Genomic DNA, 13,621 nt, shown 5'->3' with positions numbered 1-13,621 from the left:
GTTACATTTCTTACATAATTTTTTATGACATTTTGGTTTAACTGGGAGACGGCTGTATTGGCTGCAGGAGCCTGGTGGTTGTTGGGAGGGAAATAGAGCAGCCCAGTTGTGTCTGGTGAGAAGGACACACCGGCACCACGTGGTCAGACCCCTCGAAAAGGAATGTCTAGGTTTCATTCACCTTGCAGATAGCACACAGCGTCCTCCCACCTTTAAGCAGCCTCCGGGGCCAGAGGTCCCTGGGTACATGGCAAGGCCCCTCATTCCACTGACTGATCACCACTCCGCCAGCCGGTGTAGGAACTAGGCTACCCAACGCCCTCCGTCCTGCTCCTCCTGCTGTGCTGAGAAGGAGGAGAAGCGTGAGCACCCCGCTGGGGCTGGGTCCCGTCAACAGGAGCGGATCAGGCCCGCTGTGGCACCGGCTGGCTCTCGTGCCGTTAGGCCCTCGGCTTGCTGACTCAGTAGCTGCCCCTGAGTCTCGGAGTCTCTACTGAGAACCAAAGCTCAGATAGCACCGATGCGGCTGCCCCGAGCCCAAAAAGAAACCAGCGCCCCCAATCCTGAGGGCGCTTGCCAGTCTATGCAGCCTCTGTGTCTCGTGTGTTTGGTCTCATGTGCATGTGGTCGGCTGGCTCTAGCTGCAGGCCGGCTGTTCAGACGGGTGCTGACCGCTGGTGGGATCTTCATCTTGTCAAGCTGGGTGTTCTACACTATTTATGTGAATCCAGTGAATGAAAACCAATCCACTGCTGAGAACTTAAAACTTGGAAGGATAAGGGTGGGGAAAGACAATAAATAAGACGGAAAGCCTGTTGGACCTATTTCGGGTTCCAAGAGTTTGCCGGAAGAAAGGGAGACGGGCCTCAGACTTCTTGATCTGTCACTATATCACTGTGTGTCACTATATCAAGGTCAGGGAGCATTCACTGATTTTTCGGCCCCAGTTGAAGAGTGTTGAGGTGCCCGCGAGCCGGAGGATGGAATATCCTCCCAGCTCCGTGAGCGCTCTGCGGCAGCTTTTTATCTCCAGGGACCAGGCCCGTTGGCTTCGACCTTACATTTGTGATGGTAACAAGCAGCTGTGGTGAGGCACCACTCTGCCTTTCCAAGAACACTTCCCGGACTCCCCCTTGGCAGGGCAGTCGGTGGAAACTCTTCCTGCTAGGGGGCAACGAGCCTTTTAAAAAGAAAGAAGAGCGGTTGGGTTTTGTTTGTTGCTTTTCTTTTTCACATTGAAGACAGTCTGCAGCTGACTGTTTTCTTTTCCTTTGACCTCTTTAAAGCAGCTGGTGTTGCAACAGCTCTGCTGAAATTTTATATGGCCTTTCACTTCAAGGACTTTGAAATGGGCATTGTTGATTTTTCTTCTTTCCTGTCAACCTCTGTCCTATTTCCCTAGTGTTTTATACTCACTGCCTGGATGCTTTTGAATACAGTAACTCTAGGTATAGAAGGCCTTTTGACTTTCCCTGTGGCCTGAACGACAGGTCTGTATTCTTCCCGACTATAGGTAAACAGTTTAGAGCAGAAGCAGGATGGCTTTGTTGTCAGCAGAAGGGGAGACTCCGCAAGGCCCAGAAGTGCTGCAACCTCTGTTGTGCAAACAAGGCTTCTGCCTGGTTTGGAAACATCCGTGTCCCCAACAGACAGACCTCTGTTACTTAGGCACCGTCCGGGATCTGAGTGTCTGTTTGTTATCCAAAGGGTATGAAAGGGAAATCAAACATTCTTTCATTTCAGTATAAGCCCTATGCAAACACTGCCCCATGGACAAAGCCCTTTCCTGGGCCTGTAACAAGGAGCTGCTTGTCCTGGCTGCCTGTCTTTAGCAGTCAGAACAGGGCTAAACTGAGAGTGGTGTAATGTGTGTTGTTGTGATTTCGTTCTCTTGAGCCAAAGTGTTACAGGTGTTGTGGGACAGAGTTCACCATGGGCAAGTTGGATCAGAGTGCCCGTGAGGAGCCTTCAGCACATGCCACATCTAGCGTCGCAGAGCTATGAAGTCACCTGACAGAGCACTTGCACCCAGCCGTGGAAAAGCCACATGGTCGTTTAGTATGATTGCCTTTGTGCACGGGGATTAACTAGTCACAAATGCCAGGATCTGGACTCATGTCTGCCTGCATCTTGATGCAACCAAAGGAAAAACTTGAGCTCAATATAAAACACCTTTATCTCCCGCCCCTGAACGACACAGACATTGTACTACAGCTTCTGAATATTAACAAAGGCTTGGTTTCTTCACCCAAAAATATTTTGACCAATTAATTCAGACCCATCTGCCCGTTTTTCTGATTCTTCGGGCTCACTTGAGTCCATATGTTCAGTGTCTGAGAGCCATGCTGTCCGATACAAGAGCCACACGCCTCACGTGACTGTTGAGCCCTAGAATTGTGGCTGGTCTGTATTGTGCTGTAGGTGTAAAATATGCCTCCAATTTTGATAATTTAGTACTCCCCCAAGAAAAGTAAAATATCACAATCATTTTATATTAATTACATGTTGAAAATATTTTGGATCTATAGGGTTCAATTAAATATAGTATTAAAATTAATTTCACCTGTTTGAACTTTTAATTCTCTTCATCTGTGGCTATTAGAAATGTAGAATCACAGATGCACAGAGGTGTTTGCATTGGACAGCGCTGGGCTGGCGTGTGAAGGAAGTATGGGTTTGTAGCGCCATCTGCCGGTCCATCTAAGGCAGACGCTAATTTAAGCAAGAATGAACTGGTCTGTGCCAGGAAACACTTTGTCTCTTGGCAGAGCAACATGCAAGCTTCCTCTTCTAGGAGCTTCTGAAACAGAACCAGAACTGAACCCTGAAGTCACTGTATCATCAGTCTGGATCTTGGAGGGCAGGGGAGTGTCAGACTGCTGGAAGGTGCAGGCCTGTGTTTACCTCATGGGTGCTAAGAAGACCTTAGAGAGCTATGATTCTTAAATATTTCAAACCGCCACAGGGTTATAAGAAAGCGGTTAACAATATAAAGAGAAGTCCACTCTTTGGATAATGCTGTTTTGCTTTGATTTGTCATGAGTTTGAAAGCAGAAATCTTGCTGACAGTAGTATCTGCGTCAGTTATCTATTGCTGCTTAACAAGTCACCAAAGCTTTGTGGCTTAGAACAGCAAAAATCATTTAGCATAGCCCAGTGTTTTGTGGGTCAGGAATTCAAGCATGGCCCATCCAAGCATTTCTGGCTCCAGAACCTCATGAGGTAGATGTCAGATGCCGTCTGGAGCCTCAGTCACTGGAAGCTTGGACTGGGTCCAGGACATCCACATCCAGGGAGCTCATGCACGTGACTGACAGGGTGGCGCTGGTTGTTTGCTGGAGGCCTCGACTCTCCTCCACATGGGCCTCTCCACAGAGTGGCTTGAGTGTGCTTGAGGCATAGCTGGCTTCCAACAGAAAGAGAAGCGAGGAGGCCTAAGAGGAAGCTGCAACACCTCCGATGACCTAACCTCCAAAGTCACACACACTGTCGCTCCTTCTCTCCTGTGTTTGGTCGAGGCAAGAAAGTGCATCCTCTTGAAAGAGGAAGGTCAATATCATGTTGTAAAAGAAAATGTGAGATGGGATGGCCGTTGCATTTTTGGAAGATACAGTCTGCCAAAGAGCCTAACACTTGAAGGTCACTGTAAGGCTAAAAAGCATGAGCCATTTTACAGGTGAGGAAATCAAGGCTTGGAGAGCCAAGTATCTTGTGTGAGGTTTCAGGTCTGGTGAGAAGGACAAAAGCCCAGGTCTCACTTCTTGTCCATGCTGGTAGAGCCTATCCAGGTCTTCTGCTTGGGTCTCCCTATGCTGTGCTAACTAAGCATCACACCAATTGTTACATCTTTCCAGCATCTTCGAGGTGTGTGGTTCATTCAAGTGTTTGCGATCATTCTTAGGTGATCTCTTTCTTGAAATAGTCATTCTGTTGAGGCTCAACGGAAGTAGGTTTCAAGTAACTCGAGAGCCCTTCTTACAAAAGTGCTCTAACAATGAAAAAGTACACTTTTTCCAATATTTTCCATGCTGCTTGCTTTGAAAATCTCAGCAATGATAACCACAATATAAGTTGTGCGATCATGTTCTGTTTGATTATCTGAACGTTACATCCTATTTGTATTTGAAACAGGAAATAATTAAATCACAGCTTGCTTTCAGTAGTTTCCATATTATTTGGTCATCTTTAAAAAAAAAAAGGTTTTACCATGTCTTGATCTGCCTACCAGAATTAAAACTAAAATCCAGCTGCCGTAATCATCCTGTGTTATTCTTGGTTTCAGGTCAAACTTCCCTTTCCTGTAGATCAAATCACAGATCTTCCGAGGAACGATTTCCAGATGATGATTAAGATGCACAAGCTGACCTCAGAACAGTTAGAGTTCATTCACGACGTCCGGCGGCGCAGCAAGAACCGCATCGCGGCCCAGCGCTGCCGCAAGAGGAAACTGGACTGTATTCAGAATTTAGAATGTGAAATCCGCAAATTGGTGAGTGGCCCGTCCGTTGGTAACCAGCAGCCGGGAGAGACCGGGACTGACGCAAAGTTACAGTGGTGAAGGCTGGAGTAGAGAGAAGGGTCACCATTCAGGGAAGTTTGGGTTTATTTTTAAACAAGTTTCTCAACAAAAAAAATAATAGCTTTGTATCTGCAAAGAGTCTATCTGTGTGGGTGTGTAACCATATGTTGATGTTTTGTATAAAGGCAGGTTTTGTTTTTTTTTTCCATTGAACATGTTCTAACAGCCAACATGTATTACATGCATATAGGGACCAGGTATTATTCTAAAGTATCTTTGTCGATGATCACAGTTAATCCTCACTCAACCTTACGACTTAGATACTACTTCATCTGCCTTTCAGAGGAGGACGCTAGAGTGCAGAGGGGTTAGGTGACTCCCCCTAACTGCGTGGCAGGATCTGACTGCAAACCCAGTTGTCTGACCCCAGCTCTGTGTTTTTCTGCTGCTCTCCTGCCCCCCACAGAAGAGTGTCGGTTTAGGTAGGAAGGAGCCCCTGCTGTAGGGCAGCTGACCTCCTGAAGCCCTTTGCAGCCCCAGAGACTTGATTTTGCGATTGTCTCAGAGTCACTGTCTAGTCTTCCCTATGCCTGAGAGCATTTTGTCTTCGGAAACAAGCTCCCACCTCCCCAAGCTCCTCACTGGGCCCTCTGGGCCTCTTTCTCCTTCTGAGCAACCAGAAGCTACAGGCAGTAAATCCAGGCGGCCTCGCTCCTTGCTGTGGCTGTGAAGGCAACCAGGGCAACCTCCTTTAGCTTCACCTTCCTGCTGGCCAAATACTGCAGACTCAGCTCAGGTGCCGGGTCTGTGTCCAGGAGGACGAGGGAGCCACCTGATGTGGTCATGAGTGACATTTGGGTCCTCAGACTGCATGCAGCAATCTTTGCCTCCTGATAAGCTCTGTCCTGAGGCAAACCTAGGAGTGGGATAAAATGTTTGAAAAGCATGAATAAATGTTACATGTTATCAAGATAGCCCTGGATCTCAGGGTTTGTTTGTTTGTTTTAATTTAACACCCACCAAGCAGGGGGCCCATTTTCAGTGGCTCCTGTCACCTACAAAATCAAGTACACGCTCCTTAGCAAGACGCACAGTGCTCTCCAGGAGTGAATCCGCAGCTTAGCTTCTGCGCCCTCCCTAAAACGAGACAGACTCCTAATAAAATCAAACTGTCCTCACTTAGGCCCCGCCCCATCTCCGAATCTACAGCTCTGTCCTTCTGCTTCTCTGGTTCCCCTCTACCTCGGACACTCCCCCACTGCTTTCTTCTCTACCTTTAAGACTCAGGTAATGTCAGCTCTCCAGGAAGGCCCTTCTCTGAGTCCCTGGTGAAGCTGGGCACCTGCCCCTGGAGCTGTGTTCTGACCTCTGGCTTCACGCTTATCACATTAGTCTCACGGTGTGTGTGTGTGTGTGTGTGTGTGTGTGTGTGTGTGTGTCTGCCTCCCCAACCCCTGGCCCAGAGCTCTAGGTTCCTGCTGACAGGGACAGGGATCATCACTGCACTTCCAGTGCAGACCCTCTGCAGCCTCTCAGGAAATGTCTGGTGCCCTACAATTTATTGGAAATCACGATTGGGTTGCGGCATTGTGAATTCCTTCTTTCTTTCAAATTTTTCTTTAATGTTGTTTTAACAACAACAAAAGTTTTTTTTTAATTGAAGCTGCGTAAGGGAGCACAGTGTTGCTGCTGGTGAGTATGGACCTTCTGGAAGCCTGCTGGGCTTCAGTGGGGAACCAGGCAAGGCTGAGCCCGCAGGTAGGAGTCGTGAGGCTCTGAGGCACGTGTCTGGAGGATTTCCGGCCCTATACTCTTCTTTAGGTGGGAGAATAACTCTAATCACCCATATTTGAGAAGTGCCTCAAATCTGTTGTTAGCATTCTCCTCCATGTGTTTGTGTGATACTAACAAATAATATTGTCCAAGCCACACAGCAGGCAGATATCTAAAGCACCTTGCTAACTAATATTCTCTGCTGGGGAACCAAGAAGGCATCTCCTAGTTCTCCCTCACCTTTTTGGAAACCCTTTAAAAATAATGTGCTGCATTTCACTGCTGAATGAGTTTCACATGCTCATCAGTATACAGCAGCAAACTGTGCCTCAGAGCTTTGAGCTTTTAACCACATCTTGATGTATGCTGTCTGTCCTGCAGTGAGCCAAAACACTGTCAGACAGCGTTTCATTTTCTTCACCCTACAAAGTGACCCGGAACACTCTGCAGGTCAGTAGGTGTGAAGGGTCAGTTACTTGGCCAAGGTGATACGGCAGAATTAAGACTGAGATTTCCCCTCCTCGTGCTGGGTGGTGTTGCTTCGGACTTTAGACATCCAGGTCCCAGCACAGAAGGTGCAGTTTGCACAGCCTGAGTGTGTCTGGTTTCTTACCTGGTGCCCTCTACCGGGGGCGCTGCACCCACTGGTCCGAGTGGCGGGGCGGCTCTGGCGGGGATGACTCTGACCCGCCTGCAGGTCCCCAGCACACACACACTCCCGTCTCCCACACTGTCTCCGGCATGCCACTCAGCTTTTGCAAACTTGCATAATTTATTTCTCTCGAGTTGCACTTGTACATCTGTTTATTTTTCATTTTTAAAACATGTTTTCTTGGAAAATTTATAAATATTTTAGCAGGTGCCCTTTCCCCGTGTAAATCTCTGTCTCTGACATGTGCCCACGCTGCCTTCACGCTATGGCCCCTGCGGCTCCTGTCCAGAGACCCAGCGGCGGATGGTTGCTCCTCCCCCTTCATCTTCTCTCTCATCCTCTCCTCGCCCCTCCTGCCCACCCGTGCTCAGCGTTGGTGAGAACTCACTCCACGCTGACTCAGATGGCCAGTTTCTCCATCCATTTCACGGTGTGCCCTCGTTTTCTCTCCTCACACAAGCAGTTGTGGTAAAACCTTAATCAGTCTCCCATCTGGTGGCTAAATTCATCTCTCTGAGGGGGATGAGGGATTCAAGAAACACAATAGCTTATGTGGGATTTTCTTTAAGGAAAATATCTCAAAACCTCGGTCTCCACGGCTCTGTCTGCCTGTTTGGGACCCAGGGAGAATGGGCACTCAGGCCTCGCTAAAGTCCCCAACTGTCCCGAAGAGCATCTGTTGTGCCCAGTCTGTCTGCTACAGAGGAGGAGGGTGTGTTGTCTGTCTGTCTGCTACAGAGGAGGAGGGTGTGTTGTCTGTCTGTCTGCTACAGAGGAGGAGGGTGTGTTGTGTTGTCTGTCTGCTACAGAGGAGGAGGGTGTGTTGTCTGTCTGTCTGCTACAGAGGAGGAGGGTGTGTTGTCTGTCTGTCTGCTACAGAGGAGGAGGGTGTGTTGTGCTGTCTGTCTGCTACAGAGGAGGAGGGTGTGTTGTCTGTCTGCTACAGAGGAGGAGGGTGTGTTGTGTTGTCTGTCTGCTACAGAGGAGGAGGGTGTGTTGTCTGTCTGCTACAGAGGAGGAGGGTGTGTTGTCTGTCTGCTACAGAGGAGGAGGGTGTGTTGTCTGTCTGCTACAGAGGAGGAGGGTGTGTTGTCTGTCTGCTACAGAGGAGGAGGGTGTGTTGTGCTGTCTGTCTGCTACAGAGGAGGAGGGTGTGTTGTGTTGTCTGTCTGCTACAGAGGAGGAGGGTGTGTTGTCTGTCTGTCTGCTACAGAGGAGGAGGGTGTGTTGTGCTGTCTGTCTGCTACAGAGGAGGAGGGTGTGTTGTCTGTCTGTCTGCTACAGAGGAGGAGGGTGTGTTGTGCTGTCTGTCTGCTACAGAGGAGGAGGGTGTGTTGTGTTGTCTGTCTGCTACAGAGGAGGAGGGTGTGTTGTCTGTCTGTCTGCTACAGAGGAGGAGGGTGTGTTGTGCTGTCTGTCTGCTACAGAGGAGGAGGGTGTGTTGTGCTGTCTGTCTGCTACAGAGGAGGAGGGTGTGTTGTGCTGTCTGTCTGCTACAGAGGAGGAGGGTGTGTTGTCTGTCTGTCTGCTACAGAGGAGGAGGGTGTGTTGTCTGTCTGTCTGCTACAGAGGAGGAGGGTGTGTTGTGCTGTCTGTCTGCTACAGAGGAGGAGGGTGTGTTGTGCTGTCTGTCTGCTACAGAGGAGGAGGGTGTGTTGTGCTGTCTGTCTGCTACAGAGGAGGAGGGTGTGTTGTCTGTCTGTCTGCTACAGAGGAGGAGGGTGTGTTGTCTGTCTGTCTGCTACAGAGGAGGAGGGTGTGTTGTCTGTCTGCTACAGAGGAGGAGGGTGTGTTGTGCTGTCTGTCTGCTACAGAGGAGGAGGGTGTGTTGTCTGTCTGTCTGCTACAGAGGAGGAGGGTGTGTTGTCTGTCTGTCTGCTACAGAGGAGGAGGGTGTGTTGTCTGTCTGTCTGCTACAGAGGAGGAGGGTGTGTTGTGCTGTCTGTCTGCTACAGAGGAGGAGGGTGTGTTGTGTTGTCTGTCTGCTACAGAGGAGGAGGGTGTGTTGTGCTGTCTGTCTGCTACAGAGGAGGAGGGTGTGTTGTGCTGTCTGTCTGCTACAGAGGAGGAGGGTGTGTTGTGCTGTCTGTCTGCTACAGAGGAGGAGGGTGTGTTGTGTTGTCTGTCTGCTACAGAGGAGGAGGGTGTGTTGTCTGTCTGTCTGCTACAGAGGAGGAGGGTGTGTTGTGCTGTCTGTCTGCTACAGAGGAGGAGGGTGTGTTGTGCCCAGTCTGTCTGCTACAGAGGAGGAGGGTGTGTTGTGCTGTCTGCTACAGAGGAGGAGGGTGTGTTGTGCTGTCTGCTACAGAGGAGGAGGGTGTGTTGTGCTGTCTGTCTGCTACAGAGGAGGAGGGTGTGTTGTCTGTCTGCTACAGAGGAGGAGGGTGTGTTGTGTTGTCTGTCTGCTACAGAGGAGGAGGGTGTGTTGTGTTGTCTGTCTGCTACAGAGGAGGAGGGTGTGTTGTCTGTCTGCTACAGAGGAGGAGGGTGTGTTGTGTTGTCTGTCTGCTACAGAGGAGGAGGGTGTGTTGTCTGTCTGCTACAGAGGAGGAGGGTGTGTTGTGCTGTCTGTCTGCTACAGAGGAGGAGGGTGTGTTGTGTTGTCTGTCTGCTACAGAGGAGGAGGGTGTGTTGTGTTGTCTGTCTGCTACAGAGGAGGAGGGTGTGTTGTCTGTCTGTCTGCTACAGAGGAGGAGGGTGTGTTGTCTGTCTGCTACAGAGGAGGAGGGTGTGTTGTGCTGTCTGTCTGCTACAGAGGAGGAGGGTGTGTTGTGCCCAGTCTGTCTGCTACAGAGGAGGAGGGTGTGTTGTGCTGTCTGCTACAGAGGAGGAGGGTGTGTTGTGCTGTCTGCTACAGAGGAGGAGGGTGTGTTGTGCTGTCTGTCTGCTACAGAGGAGGAGGGTGTGTTGTCTGTCTGCTACAGAGGAGGAGGGTGTGTTGTGTTGTCTGTCTGCTACAGAGGAGGAGGGTGTGTTGTGTTGTCTGTCTGCTACAGAGGAGGAGGGTGTGTTGTCTGTCTGCTACAGAGGAGGAGGGTGTGTTGTGTTGTCTGTCTGCTACAGAGGAGGAGGGTGTGTTGTGTTGTCTGTCTGCTACAGAGGAGGAGGGTGTGTTGTCTGTCTGTCTGCTACAGAGGAGGAGGGTGTGTTGTGTTGTCTGTCTGCTACAGAGGAGGAGGGTGTGTTGTGCTGTCTGTCTGCTACAGAGGAGGAGGGTGTGTTGTGCCCAGTCTGTCTGCTACAGAGGAGGAGGGTGTGTTGTGCTGTCTGTCTGCTACAGAGGAGGAGGGTGTGTTGTGTTGTCTGTCTGCTACAGAGGAGGAGGGTGTGTTGTCTGTCTGCTACAGAGGAGGAGGGTGTGTTGTGTTGTCTGTCTGCTACAGAGGAGGAGGGTGTGTTGTCTGTCTGCTACAGAGGAGGAGGGTGTGTTGTGTTGTCTGTCTGCTACAGAGGAGGAGGGTGTGTTGTCTGTCTGTCTGCTACAGAGGAGGAGGGTGTGTTGTGCTGTCTGTCTGCTACAGAGGAGGAGGGTGTGTTGTCTGTCTGTCTGCTACAGAGGAGGAGGGTGTGTTGTGCTGTCTGTCTGCTACAGAGGAGGAGGGTGTGTTGTGCTGTCTGTCTGCTACAGAGGAGGAGGGTGTGTTGTCTGTCTGTCTGCTACAGAGGAGGAGGGTGTGTTGTGCTGTCTGTCTGCTACAGAGGAGGAGGGTGTGTTGTGCTGTCTGTCTGCTACAGAGGAGGAGGGTGTGTTGTCTGTCTGTCTGCTACAGAGGAGGAGGGTGTGTTGTGCTGTCTGTCTGCTACAGAGGAGGAGGGTGTGTTGTCTGTCTGTCTGCTACAGAGGAGGAGGGTGTGTTGTCTGTCTGTCTGCTACAGAGGAGGAGGGTGTGTTGTCTGTCTGCTACAGAGGAGGAGGGTGTGTTGTGCTGTCTGTCTGCTACAGAGGAGGAGGGTGTGTTGTCTGTCTGTCTGCTACAGAGGAGGAGGGTGTGTTGTCTGTCTGCTACAGAGGAGGAGGGTGTGTTGTGCTGTCTGTCTGCTACAGAGGAGGAGGGTGTGTTGTGCTGTCTGTCTGCTACAGAGGAGGAGGGTGTGTTGTGTTGTCTGTCTGCTACAGAGGAGGAGGGTGTGTTGTGTTGTCTGTCTGCTACAGAGGAGGAGGGTGTGTTGTCTGTCTGTCTGCTACAGAGGAGGAGGGTGTGTTGTCTGTCTGTCTGCTACAGAGGAGGAGGGTGTGTTGTGCTGTCTGTCTGCTACAGAGGAGGAGGGTGTGTTGTCTGTCTGTCTGCTACAGAGGAGGAGGGTGTGTTGTGCTGTCTGTCTGCTACAGAGGAGGAGGGTGTGTTGTCTGTCTGTCTGCTACAGAGGAGGAGGGTGTGTTGTGCTGTCTGTCTGCTACAGAGGAGGAGGGTGTGTTGTCTGTCTGTCTGCTACAGAGGAGGAGGGTGTGTTGTGCTGTCTGTCTGCTACAGAGGAGGAGGGTGTGTTGTGTTGTCTGTCTGCTACAGAGGAGGAGGGTGTGTTGTCTGTCTGTCTGCTACAGAGGAGGAGGGTGTGTTGTGCTGTCTGTCTGCTACAGAGGAGGAGGGTGTGTTGTGCTGTCTGTCTGCTACAGAGGAGGAGGGTGTGTTGTGCTGTCTGTCTGCTACAGAGGAGGAGGGTGTGTTGTCTGTCTGTCTGCTACAGAGGAGGAGGGTGTGTTGTCTGTCTGTCTGCTACAGAGGAGGAGGGTGTGTTGTGCTGTCTGTCTGCTACAGAGGAGGAGGGTGTGTTGTGCTGTCTGTCTGCTACAGAGGAGGAGGGTGTGTTGTGCTGTCTGTCTGCTACAGAGGAGGAGGGTGTGTTGTCTGTCTGTCTGCTACAGAGGAGGAGGGTGTGTTGTCTGTCTGTCTGCTACAGAGGAGGAGGGTGTGTTGTCTGTCTGCTACAGAGGAGGAGGGTGTGTTGTGCTGTCTGTCTGCTACAGAGGAGGAGGGTGTGTTGTCTGTCTGTCTGCTACAGAGGAGGAGGGTGTGTTGTCTGTCTGTCTGCTACAGAGGAGGAGGGTGTGTTGTCTGTCTGTCTGCTACAGAGGAGGAGGGTGTGTTGTGCTGTCTGTCTGCTACAGAGGAGGAGGGTGTGTTGTCTGTCTGCTACAGAGGAGGAGGGTGTGTTGTGCTGTCTGTCTGCTACAGAGGAGGAGGGTGTGTTGTGTTGTCTGTCTGCTACAGAGGAGGAGGGTGTGTTGTGTTGTCTGTCTGCTACAGAGGAGGAGGGTGTGTTGTCTGTCTGTCTGCTACAGAGGAGGAGGGTGTGTTGTGCTGTCTGTCTGCTACAGAGGAGGAGGGTGTGTTGTGCCCAGTCTGTCTGCTACAGAGGAGGAGGGTGTGTTGTGCTGTCTGCTACAGAGGAGGAGGGTGTGTTGTGCTGTCTGCTACAGAGGAGGAGGGTGTGTTGTGCTGTCTGTCTGCTACAGAGGAGGAGGGTGTGTTGTCTGTCTGCTACAGAGGAGGTGGGTGTGTTGTGTTGTCTGTCTGCTACAGAGGAGGAGGGTGTGTTGTGTTGTCTGTCTGCTACAGAGGAGGAGGGTGTGTTGTCTGTCTGCTACAGAGGAGGAGGGTGTGTTGTGTTGTCTGTCTGCTACAGAGGAGGAGGGTGTGTTGTCTGTCTGCTACAGAGGAGGAGGGTGTGTTGTGCTGTCTGTCTGCTACAGAGGAGGAGGGTGTGTTGTGTTGTCTGTCTGCTACAGAGGAGGAGGGTGTGTTGTGTTGTCTGTCTGCTACAGAGGAGGAGGGTGTGTTGTCTGTCTGTCTGCTACAGAGGAGGAGGGTGTGTTGTCTGTCTGCTACAGAGGAGGAGGGTGTGTTGTGCTGTCTGTCTGCTACAGAGGAGGAGGGTGTGTTGTGCCCAGTCTGTCTGCTACAGAGGAGGAGGGTGTGTTGTGCTGTCTGCTACAGAGGAGGAGGGTGTGTTGTGCTGTCTGCTACAGAGGAGGAGGGTGTGTTGTGCTGTCTGTCTGCTACAGAGGAGGAGGGTGTGTTGTCTGTCTGCTACAGAGGAGGAGGGTGTGTTGTGTTGTCTGTCTGCTACAGAGGAGGAGGGTGTGTTGTGTTGTCTGTCTGCTACAGAGGAGGAGGGTGTGTTGTCTGTCTGCTACAGAGGAGGAGGGTGTGTTGTGTTGTCTGTCTGCTACAGAGGAGGAGGGTGTGTTGTGTTGTCTGTCTGCTACAGAGGAGGAGGGTGTGTTGTCTGTCTGTCTGCTACAGAGGAGGAGGGTGTGTTGTGTTGTCTGTCTGCTACAGAGGAGGAGGGTGTGTTGTGCTGTCTGTCTGCTACAGAGGAGGAGGGTGTGTTGTGCCCAGTCTGTCTGCTACAGAGGAGGAGGGTGTGTTGTGCTGTCTGTCTGCTACAGAGGAGGAGGGTGTGTTGTGTTGTCTGTCTGCTACAGAGGAGGAGGGTGTGTTGTCTGTCTGCTACAGAGGAGGAGGGTGTGTTGTGCTGTCTGTCTGCTACAGAGGAGGAGGGTGTGTTGTCTGTCTGCTACAGAGGAGGAGGGTGTGTTGTGTTGTCTGTCTGCTACAGAGGAGGAGGGTGTGTTGTCTGTCTGTCTGCTACAGAGGAGGAGGGTGTGTTGTGCTGTCTGTCTGCTACAGAGGAGGAGGGTGTGTTGTCTGTCTGTCTGCTACAGAGGAGGAGGG

General features: G+C 51.1%; 1 protein-coding gene across 5 annotated transcripts in view; it reads left to right on the top strand.

The window, feature by feature from the left end:
• The window catches only part of BACH2 (BTB domain and CNC homolog 2), a 369,568-nt gene that overhangs the window by 342,211 nt on the left and 13,736 nt on the right, over positions 1 to 13,621 (top strand). For all 5 annotated transcript variants that reach the window (XM_066254282.1, XM_066254283.1, XM_066254284.1 and 2 more), the window contains one exon: positions 4,283 to 4,489. In XM_066254282.1, the coding sequence (XP_066110379.1) occupies positions 4,283 to 4,489 (207 nt within the window). The remainder of the gene's footprint in view (positions 1 to 4,282; positions 4,490 to 13,621) is intronic.

The sequence above is a fragment of the Saccopteryx bilineata genome, chromosome 1 (genome assembly GCF_036850765.1).
Source record: "Saccopteryx bilineata isolate mSacBil1 chromosome 1, mSacBil1_pri_phased_curated, whole genome shotgun sequence".
Classification (NCBI taxonomy): Eukaryota; Metazoa; Chordata; class Mammalia; order Chiroptera; family Emballonuridae; genus Saccopteryx; species Saccopteryx bilineata.
This window is presented reverse-complemented; position numbering and strand designations above follow the sequence as displayed.